Source organism: Branchiostoma lanceolatum, chromosome 10, assembly GCF_035083965.1.
Source record: "Branchiostoma lanceolatum isolate klBraLanc5 chromosome 10, klBraLanc5.hap2, whole genome shotgun sequence".
Classification (NCBI taxonomy): domain Eukaryota; kingdom Metazoa; phylum Chordata; class Leptocardii; order Amphioxiformes; family Branchiostomatidae; genus Branchiostoma; species Branchiostoma lanceolatum.
In genome coordinates, this window is record NC_089731.1 from 7876474 (window position 1) to 7900403 (window position 23930).

At 43.4% G+C, this 23930-nt stretch overlaps 2 protein-coding genes across 2 annotated transcripts in view; one reads left to right on the top strand and one right to left on the bottom strand.

Moving 5' to 3' along the window:
* Window positions 1-22089, top strand: LOC136443902 (uncharacterized). The gene is made up of 29 exons (XM_066441276.1): window positions 1-271; window positions 890-985; window positions 1423-1722; window positions 2279-2452; window positions 2569-2742; window positions 2862-3035; window positions 3568-3741; window positions 4103-4276; window positions 4601-4774; window positions 5100-5273; window positions 5554-5727; window positions 6069-6242; window positions 6408-6581; window positions 6929-7102; window positions 12148-12300; window positions 12720-12972; window positions 13254-13324; window positions 13614-13796; window positions 14038-14187; window positions 14527-14592; window positions 15308-15421; window positions 15821-15888; window positions 16150-16406; window positions 16720-16802; window positions 17060-17197; window positions 17997-18158; window positions 18783-19009; window positions 19207-19320; window positions 19655-22089. The coding sequence occupies exons 1-29, from the start codon at window positions 1-3 to the stop codon at window positions 21296-21298; spliced, it is 6264 nt and encodes a 2087-aa protein (XP_066297373.1). The 3' UTR covers window positions 21299-22089.
* Window positions 22000-23930, bottom strand: part of LOC136442888 (protein adenylyltransferase Fic-like) — a 2538-nt gene continuing 607 nt past the window's right edge. The window contains exon 3 of the mRNA XM_066439903.1: window positions 22000-23907. Within this exon, the coding sequence (XP_066296000.1) occupies window positions 23020-23907 (888 nt within the window). The 3' untranslated portion in view covers window positions 22000-23019. The remainder of the gene's footprint in view (window positions 23908-23930) is intronic.

Below are 23930 nucleotides of genomic sequence, written 5' to 3' on the forward strand. Positions count from 1 at the left end.
ATGTACTCTTCTTCAGGAGCAGACACGTGCGGACTGTCAACGTTTCGCCACGTCCCCGACACTGACTGTGGGTCACAGGGAACAACAGACATATCCATCCACTACGGTGTGACTCTCCAGTTCTGCGCAGACGCTTGCTGTGCAGCCTCATCATGCCTGTCCTTTCAGTACAACACCGGCTCCAGCTGCTATCTGAAAACAAAACTCTGCTCTGATGAGGAGAAAACGCATATAGCAGGTGGCAACATGTATGATCGGTCTGCTGGGCAAGGTTTGTGTATATCTTATCATTTGACGCGACGTATTCATGGTTATAGAATGTTTCTGATGGCTTCTTGTGCGGAGTCGTTGCCATGTGTCTGTTTTTCATGAATACACTGTCAGTAGAGTGGCAGGAAGTGAGTGGGAAGATGGTATCACCACAAAGGTCAGACTTGTGGAAGTGGTTGTGGCATGCAGGACGTAGGGTTCAACTAGACGTTAATCAAACATGACAATCTACGTCATGGAAGAGGGTACTAATTCAAGGACAGGTATTGCTCTGTTCTGTCTGTTTGCCTGTGCTTTCAGGGTTACGTAGTTTCCATATGCTAGTCGCGCGTTGTGACAAGTGACAGGAAATGATTAATGTTCACATGTACTGTTCATCAAAACCATGAAGATCAAGCATGATTTGCTTCTAACAGAGACATGCCACAACCTTCTTGAGAATCAGCATGTAGATTCGGAGCAGAAGAGTATTTAGTTAGTAAGCAGACTGAGTATTCTCAACGTTCTTCGTCTATTTGAACGGGGAAGCTGGGATTTCATGTTGACACAACACCGTGCGGGACATTGAAATGATTGTGTTTTTTTTTAAGTCAGTCTATGATCGTGATGTATATTTCAGGTGAAATCCCTGGAACCACAGCAGCATTTACAACCTCCACAACACGGTCTCCCCCGACTACCCTGTCCCCATCCACAGCGACAACCCCTGCTCATGGTAAGTGTCTAATTATAATGCACTCCATTACTCTTTCCGCTCTGTTCACGTCCCGTAATGGCTGACTTACAAAGACGAGTCTGGAGGCAAATTTCCATCTCTCTGTCTACTTTGCCCCCCCCCCCCCCAACAACCAGGCCAGCTCAAGGGACTAGATGAGTAGGTAGCCAGTGTTTACACAAGTTCTCAGGTGGAGGTTAATGTGATGTTGTAGGTTAATATAAATTAGAAATATTACCGATATCAATATTGACGTAACGTTTTCATTTCAAATATTTTACCGAAGGGTGTTCCCGGGCGTTTCACGATTGTTGATGTTTGAAACGAACTGGTGTGGGAACTAGTTTTGTACACGGTCTTTGGCTCTCCCCAAGATAAAGTGTATGAGATCTACTCGGTTATGTATAACTCACAGTAATGCCTGCTTCCTCACACAGAGCACGAAAGCCGTGGGTACACCAGCCTGGGTTGCTGGAAGGACACTAATGACCGCGCCCTTACGATGCTCGAGGGGTCAGATCCACGTCTGGATGGTAAATATGGAGAACGTCAAAACGCCATCGATAAGTGCTATCAGGTAGCACTTTCTCGGGGTTTTACCGTGTTTGCTGTACAACATAGTGGACAGTGCTTCGGGTCTGCTGATGCGAACACCTACAACAAGCACGGACCTTCCACAGGCTGTGCGGCGGACGGTGAGGGTGGTAGAAGTGCAAATGAGGTCTACCAGATTACAGGTCAGACTGGTCAGTCTAAATATTTTTCCACTAATTTCAGTGCCAATCTTTCTTTTAAAAGTTGCATCAGTATCGGTGTGCCCCGAGGATGTCATCCATAACATCTCGTCAGTGTGACATAATGTAAAGTTAAAATATCATGAATCTGGTTGAGAATTACAGTAAATGTATACATAAGGTATTAGAATAATTTACGGAAGCTTCATACACATTTTAGAAAATTGAATGGTTTGACTCTCTCCTTGTTTTGAAAAATGACCCTGACCATGGCATTAAATACATTTACCCACCGAAAATATGGGTTGTTCTTACAATTTTGTTTGTTTGTTGTACGCGTAGGCTTGAATGTGAATATAAATGAAATATAAATACTGGCTTCCACATCTTTTAACAAAGGTTCTTGCACATGCTTAGCCTGAGATACGCTTATGGTAATATAAATGTATAACGTTATAGCAAGCCAAGTTACCTACTTGTATAAAAATGTGAGTGATTGCAGTGAAGTTCTCCTGAAGCGATCGAAAACTTTGAAACTATTTTAATGACAAACCTTTAGCTGATGGCAACTGGTCACAATGGAGCTCCTGGTCCGACTGTGACGTCACGTGTGGATTCGGCAACCAGTCGCGCAGCCGCAGTTGCGACAATCCCCGTCCGCTGGGGGGCGGAGCGAACTGTACCGGTGACTCCGAACAGACCCAGGTCTGCGACACTGGACAGCAATGTCCCGGTATGAGCTTCATGTTGTCGTCCTTATATACATACAACGATACACCAAGAATAATGGGCATATCACGTTTACTATAAACGGTTGTAACGAACTCATGTGTTATTGTTTATTTCTAGTTGATGGCAACTGGTCGCCGTGGACTTTCTGGTCCAGCTGTGACGTCACGTGTGGATTCGGCCACCAGTCGCGCAGCCGCAGTTGCGACAATCCCCGTCCGCTGGGGGGCGGAGCGAACTGTACCGGTAACTCCGAAGAGACCCAGGTGTGCGACACTGGACAGCAATGTCCGGGTGAGAGCAGCATGTTGTCGGCCTTATACGCATTAAACAATAGACCAAGAATAATGGGCATTTCAAGTCAACTATAAACGGTTGTAACGAATTCATGTGTTCTTACTGTTTATTTCTAGTTGATGGCAACTGGTCGCCGTGGACTTTCTGGTCCAGCTGTGACGTCACGTGTGGATTCGGCAACCAGTCGCGCAGCCGCAGTTGCGACAATCCCCGTCCGCTGGGGGGCGGAGCGAACTGTACCGGTAACTCCGAAGAGACCCAGGTGTGCGACACTGGACAGCAATGTCCGGGTGAGAACACCATGTTTTCAGTTAGGCTACACCAAGTAATTTTTATGGATGACGTCCGCGCGCGCATTGATTTTGGTCTGTTCCCAGAAAAAAACACAAGAAATTCCGTTTCCTGTAACTATGACCAAAGAGTTACGACAGTGCCGCAAATCAATGGGATATGGAAAGAAACAGGACAGGACAACAACTGCTGTTCAACTTCAACTGATATATTCAAATTATTGCTGTTTTCATGATGAATAAAATAATTGCTAGTTGTTACACTGTGTTCTTTCATTCAATTTGTGTCCTAACATGTGTCGTCGACTATTATATTTCAAATCTATGCATCTTGTTTTTTTCGGCCCTTCTTGTGTTTTTTTTCGCGCTCTCGCATTAGATTTAGGGTCTCCAAAGGACGTCATCCATAAAAATTACTTGGTGCAGCCTTATACTTAGTACATGTATTAGTTTTCTTCTACCTGTAGCTGTGCGTTTAATTTTTTCAATCACATTTGTTGACGTTGTAAATGTTCTTGTCATTTATCTCCAGTTAACGGGAACTGGTCTGAATGGACTTCTTGGTCCAGTTGTAACGTCACGTGTGGACTCGGTAACCATTCGCGCAGCCGCAGTTGCGACAACCCATCTCCCCAACATGGCGGCGTGAACTGTTCCGGGAGTCTGGAGGAAGTAAGGACCTGTGACAGCGGCAGGCCATGTGCTGGTGAGTGTGCCTTGTACTTCTTCACATTAACAGAAGAAGTCATCCCTTTAGTAAGAAATGACATCGTCACGTTGTCAGCTTCTTAATTACAGAATCTGTACTGCCACAGCACAGGAAGATAACATTGTAAATTTTCAAACATTATATACGAGGGGAAGTCAGCAAGACGTAATGCCATTAGTATCATAGCAGATTCGTTGTAGTATGAATTGAGTTGAAATTTGGGACAGACATATAGGAACATCTCTTCTTGAGACCGAACTGTCTCAATTCGTCATTCAGCTTTTTATGAGCGACTGAGTTGATTTAAAGACGTTTTAACTTGGGAAGTAAACTAGTTTCTGACTGCATCTTTTTTCAGTTAACGGGAACTGGTCTCAATGGACTTCCTGGTCCAATTGTGACGTCACGTGTGGACTCGGTAACCAGTCGCGCAGTCGCAGTTGCGACAACCCACCTCCCCAACATGGCGGCGCGAACTGTACCGGGAGTCTGGTGGAAGTTAGGACCTGTGACAGCGGACAGCCATGCACGAGTGAGTTTGTGCATTATATTAAGAGGAAATGCATTTCTGGCGTTCATGAAAGTCTACAGAGGTGACATCGTCCGATTTTCACAAATCTTGTACTGAGCCGCAGCAGATAATTATTTGCTATTTTGTATTCGCAAACATGAATATGAGCCCTAGCCAAATGTTTGGGGTGAGGTCCTATGCGAAACAGTACCCTGGGATCTTCTATCCCAAGTGGCATATTCCAGTTGTATAAATTCCTCGTCCGGTTGATTTATTAGAAAGATTGAGTCGAACAGTTTCGACCAGGATTTTAAAAAAAAGTAGGTTATGATGGCTTTTTTTCAGTAAACGGAAACTGGTCTGAGTGGACTTCCTGGTCCAGTTGTAACGTCACGTGTGGACTCGGCAACCAGTCGCGCAGCCGCAGCTGCGACAACCCACCTCCCCAACATGGCGGCGCGAACTGCACCGGGAGTCTGGTGGAAGTTAGGACCTGTGACAGCGGCAGGCCATGTGCTGGTGAGTGTATTTGTATACCTTTGTGTATTGATAGGGGAAAACTTTTATCGACTAAGAAATGACATCGTCCTGTTGTCAGCTTCTTAATCACAGAATCTGTACTTCCACAGCATATACGAGGGGAAGTCAGAAAGTAATGTCATTAGTATCATAGCCGATTCATTCTTGCATGAAATGAATTGAAATCTGGCACAAATATAAAGGCACATCTCTTCTTGAGACTCAAATATTTCAATTTATCATTTAGCTTTTTAGGAGCGACTGAGTTGATTTCAAGACATTTTAACTTGGGAAGTGAATTAGGCTCTGACTGAATTTCTTTCAGTTAACGGGAACTGGTCTGAGTGGACTTCCTGGTCCACTTGTAACGTCACGTGTGGACTCGGCAACCAGTCGCGCAGCCGCAGTTGCGACAACCCACCTCCCCAGCATGACGGCGCGAACTGCACTGGGAGTTTGGAGGAAGTTAGGACCTGCGACAGCGGACAGCCATGCGCGAGTAAGTTTGTGCATTTCACATATCTTGTACAGCCACAGCAAAGTAATTATACACTTAGTCTAGTTTGTATTTACAAGCATGATATGAGCCCTAGTCAAATGTTTAAGTTTGGGTAATTAAGGTCCTATGCGAAACATTCCCTTGGGATCTTGTATCCCAAGTGGCATATTCCAATCGTTCCTCGTCAGGGTGATCTTGACTTAGTAAGATTGAGTCGAAGAGTTTCGTCCAGTCTTGAAAAGAATCAGTATGTTTTGATACTTGTGGGTTTTTTTTTCAGTTAACGGGAACTGGTCTGAGTGGACTTCCTGGTCCAGTTGTAACGTCACGTGTGGACTCGGCAACCAGTCGCGCAGCCGCAGTTGCGACAACCCACCTCCCCAACATGGCGGCGCGAACTGCACCGGGAGTCTGGAGGAAGTTAGGACATGCGACAGCGGCAGGGCATGTGCTGGTGAGTGTATTTGTACCTCGGGAAGACATTTTTTGACTAAGAGGTGACATCGTCATGTTGCCAGCTTCGTAATCACAGGATCTGTTCTTTCACCGCACATCAAGATAGTGAACATTGTATATTTTCAAACATGATATACGAGGGGAAGTCAGAGGGTATTGTTTTAAGTATCATAGCAGGTTCATACTAGTATGGAATAAGATGAAATTGGGCACAAATATAAAGGCACCTCACTTCTTGAGGCTTCAGATTTTTATGAGCGACTGAGTTGATTTCAAGTCATTTAACTTGGGAAGCGAAGTAGGTTCTGATAAAATAGGTTCTGACTGAATCTTTTTCAGTTAACGGAAACTGGTCTGAGTGGACTTCCTGGTCCACTTGTAACGTCACGTGTGGACTCGGCAACCAGTCGCGCAGCCGCAGTTGCGACAACCCACCTCCCCAACATGGCGGCGCAAACTGTACTGGGAGTCCCACAGAAGCACGAGCCTGCGACAGTGGACAGCCATGTATCGGTATGATATGGTTGTGTGAAATTGCTTTAGGACTAAATTAAAACTAAAAAATATTTTTTTGATACCTCCAAGATTTCCATAGATCTATCGAAAGCGAACCATCTTATAGGCATCGAATCGGTAGTTTGTAGAGGTTGTTGACACACTCTGTTTTGCCATTTGCAGTTGATGGAAGCTGGTCCGAGTGGAGTTCGTGGTCCACTTGTAACGTGAGCTGTGGTGTTGGATACAAGACACGGAACAGAAGCTGTGACAACCCTGCGCCACTGTACGGTGGCGCCAACTGCACCGGGACCTTACAGGACGAAAAATCGTGTGATTTCCTGCCTCCTTGTGCAGGTATACTTGAACTGTAGTTGTGTTCTACTTTATCGTTCTATATCCCCAAGAAGAAATAGTAAAACATGTGCTGGTAACCACCTTTGCGTTAGTGCCGATTGGCAATTGTGGTGGCCGTTATATCATTTTCCCACTGACCTAAGCAGCAAAAAACTGCTGTCTATAGTGCAGTGGCCATCTGTCTCTGTTCAGTCCGCTGTAACCATTTTCTTCAAAGCCCTTAAGTAGTCACTTAAGACAGGTTTGATTGCGATTCCAACGTACACTGCATGGTAGCTATTTCAGGCTATGGTGAGGTTGTAATAATTGAAAAATACCCCGCGAGTTCTGCTCCCTTTGTTACACAGTTGATGGGGGCTGGTCACCATGGACGTTCTGGTCCAACTGCACCGAGACCTGCGGGAATGGCACCAGGACGCGCAGTCGCAGTTGCGACCATCCGCTGCCCCAACACGGTGGAGCCAACTGTACCGGTGACGCCAATCAGACGCAAGCTTGTGGACAAGATCAGACTTGCTATGGTAACGTTCTAACGTTCTAACAACCCCATTTCTTTACAATTCAACTCGATTAATGTCAATGTAGTTGCTTTCACGGTTTAAAAGGGCAATAAAGAATTTGAGGAAGTAGGAAGTTCTTTGACAAATTCCGCATATAATTTTCAAAATCCAATTTTCTCAACGACGTTTCGGCTACTTTCAGCCGCCGCGTCATCAGTAAGGAACGTTGCTTCTCCTTGCCGTATGGTGGCGCTGCGGCAAAAACTGATGCGGTTTCCAAACGTAGCTAATTCAATACCCACTTATATCAGTCCTAGAGAAGTTATCAGAAGAAGACGTCACCCCCAACACAATAGTTCTACATGTCGGCACGAACGACGTAATGGCTAAGTCCAAGGAGACGGTTATCTCAGAGTTTGAGATGGCCGTCAGCACAGCTCAGTCGCTATTCCCAGATGCAGAATTAGTGATTTCTGCTGTGCCCCCAAGGAGAAACTCCAGCTTCAGGCCGAACGTCAACAGTGACATAACAGCAATCAACCAACATCTACAGAACTTAAGTGAGACAAACGTCCAGCTGACCTATGTCAGCCATCCACAACTCTGGAGCAGCAATGACTACAGCTCAAGTGTGTTCGAGCATGATGGCTATCATTTAAACGGAGATGGTGTAAGAGTCATAGCTTTTAATCTCAAGAGACAGGCATCAGGTGCTTTAGGTCTCCCGCCACGCCGCTCAAGCTACAAAAGCAAGGCCAACCCCGGTGACGCTACATCTCCACAGAGGAACAAAGGGAGACGTGGAAGTTACAGCCGGTCCGACCGGCCCTTCTCCCGGAGCAACGACGGTCTGTCAAAGCCTCCTTCCCCCCGTAACGTGAACATGGCGAACAGTGGCAAACCCTATAGTCAGTACAATGCAGGACCGAATTCGAACCCGACGCGAAGACCGCAACATGAAGTCTTCCATAAGGGATCTTCCAACGCTGCTAACGGTCGGGGGAACGGCATCGCTCCACCCATGAGACCAAATGGTCCGGCCGCGCCTGCCCCTCCACCAATGTTCTACCCGAACTATCAAAACAACCCTTGGCACCAGCAGGAATGGCCCTCTCCAATTGAGGCGTATGGCAGGCCAGCGGTAGCAGAGAACATCAGACCGCCCAACTGGTATGGACCACTTCCGTTCCCGTTCCGTATGGATAGGACCTGGCATGGACGTCCCGACTCACTTTTCGGATACAATGAGAGACCACACGGATCTTTCTGAACATGTGTTTTCCTGAACGGACTACATCTTGCGGCATCAAAACAAGCAAGAACTCTGTTTGTAAAAACTTAGGTACATCGTTTGGTTTTTGGAACATTCATGGACTAGGGAAAAAGATAGCTGATAGTGATTTTATTAGTGAAATAGATGGGTTTGATTTCTTCTCTCTACTTGAAACATGGCACACAGGTGAGATACATTTTCCTAACTTTCTACATTTTAGTAGCACTAGAACAAAAGTTAAGAAAGCAAAGCGTTATTCTGGGGGCATCATATTTCTATTTAAGAGGCAATATAGCAAATTCGTTAAAAAACTAGAGAGTAAATCCGAAGATGTTTTATGGGTTAAGATTAGCAAACAGCTGCTTAATATTGACAGAGACATTTATTTAGCGTCAGTTTATATAAGTCCTAGTAGATCTACAATTCACTCTAACAGAACATATGATTTATTTGATGTTTTGGAAGAAGAAATTGCCCACTATAGCAGCTATGGCGAAGTAATAGTAGGAGGGGACCTAAATGCCCGTGTCGGGGACCTTAAAGATTATATTGTTGATGATTTGCCTGTAGACAGTCAACCCTTACCCGAGCACTATGACTTCGACCACCCGTTTCCCCGAAATAATATGGACTTAGGCCATCCCACCCCTTACGGTAAAAATTTGATTGATTTGTGCATTAATAGTAAAGTGAGAATTCTTAATGGTAGAACCCCTGGTGATGTACTAGGAAAACCTACCTGATTTCAACCAAAAGGTACAAGTGCAGTCGACTATGTTCTAGCGAGTGAAGCAATCCTACTACACAAAATATCATTCTTTCATGTCCATCCGTTAACTCCACTTTCAGATCATTGTAAATTGTCTCTAATCCTACATTGTAATTCAAATTCATCGCCTGAGGAACCCAATCTGAAGACTAGGCCCCACTGCAAATTTGTATGGGACAACGATTCCAAACAAAGTTTTATGGAAATAGTCAGCAAACAAGAATTCTCTTCCGATTTAGATAAATTCCTCAATAAGAATTACGAATTAACGCCGTGCTCAATTGAAAGCGCACTCGATGACCTTGTATTGCCACTTCAAGAAGCCGGTAAAAAATCGCTTAGACTACGCTGTACAAAGAAAGGAAGACAAACTCAAAACAAACGCAAAACTAAGAAAAACTGGTTCACAGAGACGTGTGCAGCAGCCAGACGAAATTTATATAATCTGGGCAAATTGCTTTCAAAAAATCCACGGCACCCCTTTATCAGGGGCCAGTATTTTAAAAGGAAGAAAGAATATATTAGACTGATTCGGAAAACGAAAAAAGATCACAAAGACAACATTCTCCAACAACTTGACTCTCATTCGGCCAACAACCCGTCAGCGTTTTGGGATCTAATTAAACTGTTTAAATCAAATGATCACAACGCCTTACAAGAAACAATTGACAAACAAGCCCTTCACACGCACTTTGAAAATTTGTATGGAAAAACCTTCGAATTCAACTCTGACAAGTCCGAAACAGAAATCGATAACACTTTACACTGCCAGATCAAAACGGAATTACTGAAACTAGAGAGTGATTTGGAAACGTATAATCCCTTAGACACAGGGATAAATCAAACGAAATCCGACTAGCAATCTCCAAATTAAAGAACAGTAAAGCCTCTGGAAACGACTTAATACTTAATGAAATGTTGAAAAGTGCTGCCCATATCCTTATAAATCCGTTGGCCAAATTATTCAATTTAATCCTGTCATCAGGCCACTTTTCGCAAAAATGGTGTGAAAGTCATATTGTCCCCATACACAAAGGCGGCTCCAAAGGCGACCCTAACAACTATAGGGGGATCTCTGTCACTAGTTGTCTTGCCAAGTTATTCACAACAATTCTGAACACACGCCTCACTAACTATTTAGACGAACATTCCATTATCTCCCCAAATCAGTCAGGTTTCAGGAAAAACTTTAGGACAAGCGATAATCTGTTTGTCATTGACTCGTTAATATCTAAACACACCAATACTAACAAACGTTTATATGCATGTTTTGTAGATTTTAGAAAAGCATTTGACTGTGTGTGGAGAGAGGGACTCCGTTACAAATTACTAAGTTCGGGAATAGGTGGTAAATTCTATAGTTTACTTACATCAATGTATTCTAATCCAAAGACCTGCGTCAAAACCTCTGCGGGTCTTACACCATTATTCATTACTGATAGAGGCGTGAGACAGGGATGTAACCTCTCTCCCACACTTTTTAACTTATTCATAAATGATTTAGTCAAAGAATTAGATAATCCCGACTGTGAACCCCCCACTCTACACAATCTACTTGTTCCTTGTTTATTATATGCTGATGATGTCGTGATATTTTCAGAGTCGGAAAAAGGATTACAACATGCCTTGGACAGACTGAACATGTTCTGTACAAAATGGAAACTACAATTAAACATGAAGGAAACTAAAGTTGTAATTTTCAACAAATCTGGACGATCAGTAAAAAATGTGAAATTTTCCTTTGGCTCAGATACTATTGAAATAACAAATTCTTATTGTTATCTGGGACTATTGTTGTCCTCATCAGGCACTTTTTCCTTAGCAAAAAAACAGTTGTCCTTAAAAGCACGCAAAGCCCTTTTCAGTCTCAAACCGCTCTTTCGCTCACCTCTGTCCCCTAAGGCTCTGTTAAGAATATTTGATGTGTGTGTTAAATCTATTATGTTATATGGCAGTGAAGTTTGGGGCAAGGACCATTTGAATGACAGGTGTCCGATTGAAACTATGCAGAGCCGTTTCTGTAAAAATATTCTTGGAGTGCACCGAAATTCCAGTAATATAGCAAGTAAAGCAGAGCTTGGAGTGTTCCCGGTAGATTTAGATGTGTCAATCCGCATAGTTAAGTATTGGTTGCGCCTCAGACAACTCGATCCTTTGACTCATCCTTTACAAGTAGATGCTCTATTGTATCAACAGTCTTCCCAAGTGAATAGCAACAAGAAAAACTGGTTACAACATGTGAAAGATGTACTTGACAATAGCGGATACTCCTTTATCTGGAACGCCAACAATCTCGATCTAGACATACAACATATATGTACATTGTTAAGAAAAAGGCTGACCGACATTTACATTCAAAGTTTTCTTTATAAATTATCTATCGATGACAGTAAGTTAAGATTTTATAGGAATGTTAAAACAGAATACTCAATGGAAAAATATCTTTCCAACAAAGATTTTGAACAACGGTCAGCTGTGTGTAAGATACGAATAAGTGCACATCCACTAGAAATAGAAAAGGGTAGATATAAAAAGCTGCCCGCTCACGAGAGAATGTGTAAGTTTTGTACAATGAACGCAGTGGAAAATGAAATACATTTCCTTTGCCAATGCCCTCTATATGAGGCCGAAAGAAACGATTTATATAAAACTGCTTCCGTTAATTCTCCTGGCTTTCACCATTTGAATAGCTTACAAAAATCCACATCACTACTAAAATCAACAAACCCACTTACGATGAAAAACGTGGGTCTCTTCATTTTCCACTGCCTTCAAAAAAGAAGTCAAACCCAACCATAGTCAACCTTAGTTAACTTAGAACTTTGACAGTAGTCTAGATAACTATTTTTGATTCCCATGTATTCCCATGTACTTGTTTGTCTGCAATTAGCCTTCGGGCATGAACTTGCAATAAAGTTATTATTATTATTGTTATTGTTATATTTCTTCATGTTTGGTGTAGATCTTATGATAATATACAGTATAACATTTATCGTTCATGAACAGATTTACCTTGTTCTGTAGTCCCAAGCGTGACATCTAATGCCAAACCAGACCTTGTGGATAACGGCACCGTCACAGACTCCACCATAGCTGTGACGTTCAGCGACCAGATGTTTTCTCTCGGCCTGGGACTGATCACCCATTTCACTGTTATTGTAGCAGAAGATGTTACAGGTTAGTTTGTCTACCAATAGGTCCAGCAAACTAGAACGATTTTCATTTTTCGTATGTCGTGCAGAGGCGGAACTGAAATAACATGAAGTGTACATGAGAGCACATAATGTTATCGATATGGGCGTGATCACATTCGTTTTAGGTCGTGGTACGATTTTGATGTCGTATATGTTTTAAGCAGGCTGTAGTAGAACCAATCACCGACAAGGATCTAAGACTGTCTTAGTGTTTTTTCGACAACAACAGAGATGAATTTTGTACGACGCATGCACAACTATCACAGAAATACCTTGTTTGTAAGAGTGTAACCGTACCCTAAGGGACGAAATAGTCAAAAGTACGATTTACCAAACATGCCACGTCCCTCCTGGTGAATTTGTTGAATCTATTTCGTAACTTCTGCCCATGTCCCCGTCTAGGATTGAACGACTCTATGGAAACAGGACCCGTACAAAACGCCCAGATGTACAGCTGGTATGACGTGCAGGGCCTCAGTCCAGTTCCGCCTTATCAAGTGTCCAGCCTCGCTCCATATCCCTTCACTAGCAGTCTGAGGAAGAAGAGAAGCGCTGAAAGTCAGGATATAAGTTTCACCATTGGTGGAGAGAATTGCACCGACCCAAACGTTACCCTCTACTGCAACGGGCCATTAAAACCTGCCACTACTTATAGGTATGTATCTATTAAGTACAGGTAGCACAACCCGCTGGGTAATACATGATTCATCTGATTTAGATTACAGAATCATTGTAACAACATAAGTTTTGCTAATAGGTTTGATTTATCTAATTTTAGAATGACATCTTAATTATAGGCGTATCTCTGGTATATTTAACGAACTCTTGGTTTGTATGCCAAGAACCGCCTTTCCTATTACGTACTACGCAGATGAAGCTATTCAAGAAAGTATTTCATTGTCTGAAAACCCTAATTTTCTTAACTCTGATTTTCAGGGCAAAGATGAGAGTGTTCACCCCGAACGGTTACTTTGCAGACAGTTACTACTCTGCTGCGATAAGCACACGTAAGTTCGTTTCTTAAACATTCGAGAAATAATTTGTGAAATCCACCAGTAAGTTTTAGATGTTAGACACACTCACTTTTACTAATCTAATCTTGTGTCAAGACGTAGGTAAAGTATATCCTTGCTTCGAAGCCATGGCCATTAGATAATGTGCATACACAGCAGGCAAGCATACAAAAAGAAAGGAGCAAGACTGAATCAACTGAGTACTCAAGTATACAGTCAGTGCACACTGGTGATATTTACTGAGATGAATGCGATATAATGAAAACTTGTTTTACGTGTACAGTTGCATATAGCTGGTCAGACTGGACGCAGTGGTCTGTCTGTACGGTCAGCTGTGGCGCTGGGAACCAAACACGACACCGTACATGCACCACCGCTCCCGGCAACAACGGTACCGGTAGTGTGGCCAACTGCACCGGAGACTCTCTTCAAACGAGGGCATGTCTCGACATTGGGCCATGTCCAGGTAGATAGCCAACACATGCTTTCAGATGTGGATTTTTGCCATCTGTAGTTAGGGAGCCTACTTAGGTAAATCACAATTAGTCTAGTCTGGCTTTCAAAAGTACAAGATCTTCGTTTGAGGACTACCTTCCGGTGAACTTGATTTAAGACTTCATACAACTTTATCAAAACTAGAAGATGTTGAAATGAACAGGCTGAGTGGTTTTAAAGGCTAGCTCACTGTTTGTTTTCCTCTATTGCAGTCGATGGTGTTTGGTCGCCATGGAGTGTTTGGTCTACTTGTATCACCACGTGTGGACTCGGTAACCAGACACGGAACCGTACCTGCAGTCAGCCCCTGTATGGAGGAGCAAACTGTACCGGAAACCGTGAGGAAATACGGACATGTACAGGTATGATATTCTTCAATCAGAGGTTTCGATCGGGGGGGGGGGGGGGGGGTAGGAGTGTCCGGGATGTTTAACGCTGCCCTCCCTGGACACTCCTAGTCACCCGATCGAAACCTCTACTTGGAGAACACAGGCATGACCGGTCAGATACAGCAGGACCTTTTTTTAATCAAAGGTAGATGACAGACACGTGACTCGAATAGTTGATCAAATGTAGCAGATAGCCTATGGCGTCTTCCGTCTCTAATCAGTAATGATTGTAGGTCTACATCCCAGTTGTGAATTTTTTCTTTTAATCACTCTTGGATGAAAAAAAAAACAGTTTCTCTTTTTCGTACGCAGGACCACTGGAGCCACACTGTACATCCACTGCCGGCCCAACCGTCGCACAGACGACACCTTCGCCAGGTAGGTGAGCTCACCAGTGGGTGTCCACACTTGACGTCACAGACGCCATGTTGGTTGAGTGACATTTGCATGTTTGTATATGATGTCATGATTAAATGACCGTTTATGATACGTTGTTGGTCGGTGACTAGTGCACCAAGGCAGGTGACCGTGTGCTGTGCATTGTTAAAATGCAGAGTATCACATCGCGCTGTGCTGTTACCATACAGAATCTAAAACAGCCAATACATGGTGTAACAAGTGACATTGGACACCACTTGTTCAAAGGCTAAAAAAAATTAACTTATTAAGTTGAAGGCATCGACTCTTGCCATGTGGTGACCAAGATGATGCGTCATTGCATGATTATGACGATGATATGCACATGTAAGAAAGTGCATGACAGTATAATTTTTTAAGTGTGATATTTCGCAAGGTAACAGTTACTCAAGCAGCTGGCTAAAATTTGCAAACGGTCAGTAGTTTTAGACAACATCCGCTGTCTTTCATCAGTGACTGCAGCTGGACGCAACATCAGCGACCGGCCGCAACATCAGTAACTGGACGAAATGTCGACGCATCAGTGACTGGGCGAAACGTCAGTGACTCGACTGGCTGTCTGAAACGTCTGACAGTCTCCGAACTTCCTCCAGTTGCTTGAGTAACTGTTATATTGCGTACCTTGTTACATTAGTGTCTGACCTTCATCGACGTGTCTGTTTTGTTTTGTTCTCAGACCCCTTGGCGCCGTCAGACGGTGGGACCATGGAGGAGTTCACTCGATGGGAGACAGGGGAGGCTCTGCCTGAGACTTACGACGCACAGGAAAGTCCTGTCGACATGTCGAAAGGTAAGAAAATCAATGGGACAACCCCATAGTCCCCTCCATCCTCGGTCCAAATGTAGAAAGGCATAACAATTTTTAAAAGCGAGCAACCTATCTCTTATTGGTTTAATGGTTAAGTTTTATTGACAGGTGGAATCGGCCTAGTGGTTTTAAACAATGTCAATTTCTATTCATCGTGTATCCATATGTTACACCCGTTATTGTGCATGTAGTAGTGAAACTTTACTCTCCAAGCAGAGGTTGGTGGGGAAGATTGTGACCTTTTTATCATATGCCCCGTTTTTGTTGTTGTCACAATCTTCCCCGCCAACCTCTGCTTGAAGAGTAGTTCAACTTGATATGATCCGATCTTGCATTTTTTTTTACATATTCCGATCCACTATATACGTGTTGCCATATTAGGGGAGCCACTTCAAACGTCGTCAGGAGTGAAGTTGGAAAGCATCGGATGGCTGTCTGAGAAAACCATGGTAGGATCCAAAAAAGTTATTTATTTTTCTGCAATATAACTGGCAGTGCTAGCATTAGAGACTTTTGACTAACATAGCCATGATCTCAGTTTTGTCTATTGTTGGCATTACAGACATGTGAATGCCTGATCTGCTGAAGATCATAGACTGGATAAAGTAATTTCATATGTGACTCTTGCAATATCACTGTTGAATAGTTCTTGCCATACAATACACCTTCCACAATACGATTATTCATATTTCGTTCGTTCTACTCTCTAGGATTTCAACATCACGGCCACGTTCACCGTTGCGTGGACAGACAAGCGGCTGGCGAGCCTGGGCGGGTCGGGCTGGATCCCCGTGCCGAGTCATGTGCTGTGGCTGCCGTCTGTCCAGTTCGGCAGGACGGTCAAGGCCAGGTGGTCGGTCACAACAAGCTCCGAGATGACGTCAGTCGGGAGGGAAGACAATGGCCCAGAATCTGGAACTGTGTCAACCTGGTTGTCACCAGAGGGACAAATAAGTCACAAGCTCAAGTATGTCTATGAACCTTGTTTTGTCTTTGAATACATTCTGGTGTAGTCGCAATACAAACTAGAAATGCGCCAATAAGATAATCCTTTATTTGTCTTAACTGGAAAGACTTCGAACATGCTAGTAGCTAGTAAGAAAACGACTAGATTGTGTACGATGGCGTGACCGCAAATCTGATATTACACAGATCGCGTCTTTACAACTCAACGTACCCGAAACAGTGCTAATCGAAGAAGCTTTTCTTAATAACACAGCCAATCACAACTTCACACAGCCCGTACGTAACTCTCGCACCTCTTCGATTATTTACTATAGGAAGAAGCTGCGGGTATCGTGCTTGATGGACCTGAGAAACTACCCGTTTGACAGACAGACCTGCTCCATCAAACTACATGGATGTATGTGCTAGTTTTTTTACACTAGTAGAATTTGAATCATATGCAGCCCAACCCAAGGTTCATATTGATGTGTAATTTCAGCTAATTGGTATGCATGGCTACTTATCATGACGTCAGCATTGTATATGATTAATAGAGTTACATTTCTAAATCTAAACTTTATCTATGGAGTCACTTTACTTATTCAAGTTCTTATCATCAGAATACCAGTATTCTTCTTTGAATATTTCTTAATTGTTGGCATGTTTGCTCCAAAGATGGAGGGATCGCATTCCAAGTGTTCGTGACCGAGGGAGGAAGAGCGCCGCTTGTTGTGGACCTGACTGATATGGACTCTCAGTTTGTCGTGGCAAAGACTGAGCTGTTAGCTACCGCCGGGTCATTTCGGCGAGAAGGTGGGCGGGGAGGCTATTCATCTATTTTTTCTTCATTCCGTGGGCATACCTTTTCAGAAAGAGAAAGCAGAGAGCAAAGACCTTATCCGTACGAAATGATAGCCCCCATCCACGGTGCTCCATCAGGCCCTCCTACGGGCGCATGGATCGTAGAATTCGTCAGAAAAAAAGGAACAATTAGCCTGAGTCAGCCCATGTTGAATATTACACTTCGCCCGTGTAACAGAGCCTTCAAATGAATCCCTGGCAAAAATTCTCCCTATAACCCGCGTAGTTAGTCTGGTAGAGACTAACGAAATGGGAGGTGCAGTTACATATAGCAACTGAAACATTGAAAGCTTTTCTAAATCACTTTTTATTAACCGGCACTAGTTTGTTCACTTTTTACAACCATTCGAGATTTTTTATATCAAATCATCAACCAAAAATAGTTCCAGCTAAAATCAAAAAGAATGTGGGAATACAACGAGGGGATCCGGAAGAAAAACGGAGACTTGATTCATTTCAGAATTGAGACATTGAAAGCGCAAGTACATTGTGTAGAATTTGAACTAAGTCATAATGCTGCGGGACTGACAAACACCTCTATAATCTGTTTTGTTCGGGTAAAGTTGAGGTAAACGCATTTTCGGTGTCTGTGCCGTAATGCCTAAAACAAGGGCATTTCAATCAATCGTGGGATTGTTGGCATATTTGGGTGAAACGGCACGTGGGTTAATATCATTTCACTTTCTAGAAAAATGAGTGTATACGCAAAATGAACGAGAATAAAGTTTAAATTTGACTTAATACGTCACAGGAAAAGGATGCCCGTACTTCCATCAGAAGTGTGACCTGGGAGCGGAGGCCGACTACTGCCCGACCCTGCGGTTCTGTGACGTCAGTGAGCCGGAGTGCAGGAAGTGTTCTATGTACTCTGGTGCCTGTCAGGTCATCCCGACGACTTGCAATGGATCTCAGTGTACGTGTACAATTCTTTATTTCTTTTGATTATTATTCCAGCCTCTCCAAAAACACAACAGAGGCCAGCAGATATCTGACTAAAATTCACACCCTGCTCAGCTGTAGTCTATCATATAATATTAGCGTCGGTGTTCAATGGCAATGTTCTTCGTCCTAGGTACCTCGGTACGGATCCATGTAGCTTTAGGTTGATTTTGGCTTCATGATACGTTAAAGTGGTCCAATGAATGTTGACATATTAAAACAGTCGTGCCTTAAAGTACCAGACTTATCAACCTAGGATTGATGCGTTCAAAAATTCGTATTTTCCCAGAACAATCGTACACTTGAACTCGTTGCTACCAAGTACCTGGCATCCTCATTTAACAAGCTTTAAACAAGCATGCAGTTAGATATACGAAGTTTAGACGTGACAGGTCGTTCGGTGCAATATAACCAGCTGCTGTCGCGCCGCGTGCCTGCGAAGCTGGTGTGTTACGCCGAGAGCGGTTATACCGGCTATATAGATACATATACAGATATAAATGTTGTGTATTTTGGCATGACCACCTTTCAACAACAGTAGTGTAATTCTAACGAAAAAATAAACCAACATCAAAGCGATGTATGTTTCACCTTTCAGCTGGCTCTCCGGCCGACACATTCTCGACTCTGGAAGCCAGAATCCACTTCAAACGCCGCCTGCCGTACTACATTCTCCGTGTCTACACTCCGACAGCTACAGTCGTGGCAGTGTCCTGGATGTCCTTTTGGGTGCACTACTCGGAGACATCCGCTAGGGTGGCCCTGGGATGTACAACCTTCCTCATGCTTATTCGTCTAGGTGGTCAGATCGAGAAAATGCCGCATGTAAGTTAAGACGAAGAGAATTCCATAGGTGGCATACTTTTGTTCGTTCGTTTTATTGATAATTCTTGTAGTAACTTGACAATGTATATATGTACCTGACTATTATTTTGTTGTGACTTATACTTAGCCCAGTGGGTTATATATGTATACAATCAAGTTCTTCATTCATTCATTCATTACTTTTCTGTTAACTCCAGATTTCCTACATACGAGCTATTGACCTCTGGTACGTGTTCTGCCTGGCCTTCGCGTTCATGGTCATCCTTGAGTATGCCGTGGTTCACCACCTGCACAATCCACAAAACAAGAAGGTAAGACATCAGCAGCTTTCCCCTGTATCTGTATCTGCATTTTCTAGCGGGTAAAACCACTCTTCGACGTAACACGTCAGCTTCGATAGGCATGCGGCTAGTTATATTACGTCAAACGTCCTGTCACACCTATAAATAAATCCAAGCAATGTCTAGTAAGGTGCCCATGCTGTACTTGTACAAAGAGTCCCACCCTGCGACACTAGTAGCTCTTCCAAAGACGGACTAAAACACTTTGGAATGGTATTCCTTCCATAGATAATTCCTTGAGCTAGTGTGATGGCTACATCAACCTACTAAAATAACACTTCTGTCGTTTTTTTACCATTCAAAGGCGAAACAGATTAAACAGAAGGGGGCGAAGACCGGCACCAACATCACTCGGCATAGAGAAAAGCAATCGACTGTGGTTCGACCAGGCAAACGTGTGGGGAAAGTGGTTAACCAAGTACGTGCACGCCAAGTCAGTGCTGGTCGAAACAGGGTACGGCCCTCCGCCGACTCGAAGTCGGACCGACCAGTCCGTGTGCAGTCCTCAGGATGGGACTTGGTCATTCCATCAACAAGCAAGAACATTTACAAAACGCTTCAGCACAAAGACGATGCAATTCAAAAGAATGACAACAAGGACACTCTGGAAGGCCAGCCAATCGCGGTTCCACCAAGAAAACAACGCATTGCGCGATTGGTAAACCTGGTGCAGGCACGACAAGCCAGTGTTGATCGAAACAATGACAAGTCTGCAAGAAGAGACTTGATCGTTCCAGCCACAAGCAAACACAGATCCAAAACGTCTCAGCGCCAAGACAGCAAGGACACTCCGGAAGGCCAGGCGATTGTGATTCCGCCAAGAAAACGCTTCACGAAGACAGTTAATCAGGTACGTTCGACTGTTAAGGAGGCAAACACTAAGCCGGTTAGGGCACATCCATCGGGATGGGGACTCATTATCCCGCCCACAAGCAAGCTCACCTCCAAAGCACCACAGCACCAAGAGGACAATGACAAAAACGTCACTCCGGAAGAGCAACCGATTGTGATTCCGCCAAACAAACGCTTCCTGAAGACGGCAACCCAGGTACGTTCGACCGTTCAGGAGGCAAACTCCAAGCAGCCATCATCGGGATGGGGACTGATTATCCAACCCACAAGCAAGCTCACCTCCAAAACACCACAGCACCAAGAGGACAATGACAAAAACGTCACTCCGGAAGAGCAGCCGATTGTGATTCCGCCAAGCAAACGCTTCCTGAAGACGGCAAAGCAGGTACGCTCGACCGTTCAGGAAACAAACTCCAAGCAGCCATCATCGGGATGGGGATTGATCATCCCACCCACAAGCCGTGTCACATCCAAAGCATCCCAGTTTCAGGGGGGTAACACACGGGAAGACCAGTCAGCTGTAATTCCGACAAGCAAACACTTCGCCAAGACAACAAATCAGGTACGTTCGATCGATAAGGAGGCAAACTCCAAGTCGATTAGGATGGAGGCATCAGGATTGGGACTGATCATCCCACCTTCAAGCAAGCTTACGTCCAAGACATCCCAGTACCAAGACATCGCAGACCAAGAAGGTGACGATAAAGGCACACTCGTCAAGGATGCAAATACGACATCTCGTGTGATGGGAGGTCAGACAACAGTGAAGAGGAGGAGAGACCGTGGGATGCAGGAGAAGTTGGCAAGGGGGAGTTCTGTTGCCGCTCCTTTTTCCCAGCAGCAGATTCCACATCAGGCCGAAGAACCAACTCAGGGAACTCCAACTAACTCATCAGATATCTGTGCCCCGGTACTGCCGGTGTCTGACGTTGTGGATGAAGAACCAGCTACAACCAACAAACAGGAGAAGTCGGGAAAGAGCGAACATGTCACGTACAAGAGACCCTGCAGCATTGATGTGTGGTCTAGGGTGGCATTTCCTGTGGGGTTTCTGTTATTCTCCATTGTATACTGGGTATATTATTTATACAGCTAACTACTAGTATGTACAACCAAGCATACCTCTTTTAATAATGCGATTTTATCTTAAAAGTATATATACTAAGTCAAAATCATGAATTCGAATTGCAAATCTAAGTTCACTTGTTTTTTTTGTTTTATTGGGATCTCCATTAGAGTTCAATTATTACAATCTTACACTATTCTTCCTGGAGTCCATTGTTTATATATACCTACCTACTATTCTCAAGGGTTATATACATGTATAATGTTAGCGTAACTGTTAAAAGTAAGTATGAAATTTGTTTGCACATTGAAACGGCAGGGACAGTATGATGTATCAGACACGAAGCATTTTATAAAATAGACGATGACGAAAGTAAGCCTTGACTAATTGCCTAAACCAAATTGTTCATCTAGACATTAAGTGTCCTTCAAAAACACTTGTGAAAGTTGATATTTAAGACCCTACAACGCTATGCTATTCCATATTTAGAATCTCAGGTATCAAGAAGATCAGAGTCAAGTACAATGTTCCTCCAGGTCCCCTGCTTTCCTGTCTATATCAATAATTAACCTCATGCTGAATCTTTGGCAAAAACGCCAGAGAACCACGAAAATAAATTCATGTGGCCTAAAACTATTAAACATCCTTAGGCATCTTTCATAACAGATAAGCTGGTATCATAATGACAAATATCAAAGTCGCATGTTTGTTTATAAGGTGTGTATTGTATATAAAATGAAACATTGCACTATGCACACTGAATACTACTTATATTACATTTCTACTGTCATGTTCTGCAAAAAATAAAAATGCACAATCAATCTGTTGTGTCACTATAGTCAGTGTTCTTGCATATAAGAAGCAATGAACTGAGTATCTATTATTTACCAGGACATCTAAGTAAACCTAATTTTTTATGCCCCTCATGGCTTTCATATTAGCCAGGCATGTAAAATTCAAAATCAACAAATATCAAAAGGGAGCAAAGACAGTATACTTTAATCTCCAAGCAGATGTCAGGTGAAAGATCATATTCATCCCAGTGCAACAAAATTAAACTCCAATTTCAATGCCAGGCCAATATTAAGCACACTTCAAGGGGTGGTGTTTTGTGATCTTGTAGCCATGGCAGTTGACTTAGGATCTAGACATTCTAGGATTGACTCTAGCTGGCCACAATATGTTGAAAACTTGGGAAAGGCACTTCACAATTGGCTTTTGTTATTTGACTTGGGTGAAAATGAGTACTATCCCTATCGGTACCTTCATGTAGCTTTGGCTAGGCAGGACCTCTTGAAATGGAATGGGATCTAAAGCAGAAGTCTTGAGCGACACATAGGGCAGGTTAAAGAACCCAACACACTTGTCGATAAGAGTGTAGGGGGTCTGTAACAATGCAAGATTAAGACAGAGCAAGTTTGCTGTGTGATTTTGCCGTGTATGACTATGAGAGCTCACCCCAAAAACTGCAAACACAAAACCAATGCAAACATTGCTCGATATACAGTCAGAATTTCTGGATGACTATTTACCTGATCATGAGAGCTTTCAACTTTTAATTTATACCACATTGCTAAGGAAGCTCGTGATGAATTGGACCAAGTGGAAAGGACTGAAGAAAGGATGTTTCGACTACTGCAGCAGCAGAAAACAGTGGACTACTATGGAAGGTAGAAAGTTTTCACATAATTTCCTTAGAACTCTGGGTTACTTCAGAGTTTCCAGGTGTTTAGTGTTACATGTATTTGAAATCAAGCTCTGTTATCAAATTTTTCTACCTCTGAATGGAAGAGTTTCCAGCAGTTTGTTGTGCAGTATTGAATCAAAAATGCCACATGGCCTTTAGCCCTATTCCTGTCAGCACTCTTCAAAGCCTGCATGTAATGACTCTTTGCCTTCTTGTGGCCGTCATTGGTGATTGAAACAGCGAAAGGTAAACCTTCCGCATGTAGCACCCAGTTCATCAGGATTCGCGACAATCGTCCGTTACCATCCATGAATGGGTGTAACTGCACAACCTTGAACTTGAGAAATGCTGCTTTAGTATACATGCATTTATCTGTCCTGCCGTAGAGGTGATTGAACTGATTCAGAATTGTTGTCAAAGTCTTAGGAACAAGGTATGCGCTGGGATAGGAGTGCCCATCGCTGGAGTGCACCTCCTGTGTTCGTAACCATCCTGCTGTCGTGTCAAGTCTGTTCATGAGTGTCCTGTGAAGTTGTAACAACTTTCGCACTGTTAAAGGATGATGTAAGTTTGTGAACGCATGGTTTATTGCCATGTAATGATTAACCACCTCTAGGTGTTGGATGCTCTCATTCCCAAGATGTTTTGCATTTTCTTCAAGTTCTGTAGCAACTGTACTTGTGTTGTGGAGTGATAGGACTATATCATGTGTCTCTATCTCATCAAGCCCTGCATCTTCAAATTCGTTGGAGTTGTAGATGAATCTTGCCAACATTTTGGGCTGAAAAGATGACTCCATATGCTTTTTCATTTTTGTGTCAGGTGCTAGTTCCTTGTATTGAAGGAGGTTGTCTGTGCAGATGGATTGAATTCCAGGCTTTCTGGACCAGCCCGGAACTGTAGGATTCCATTCGTCTGGTGAATACGAGATGTCAGCTTGCGTATCAAAAACCTGACGCAAATAAACAACGTATA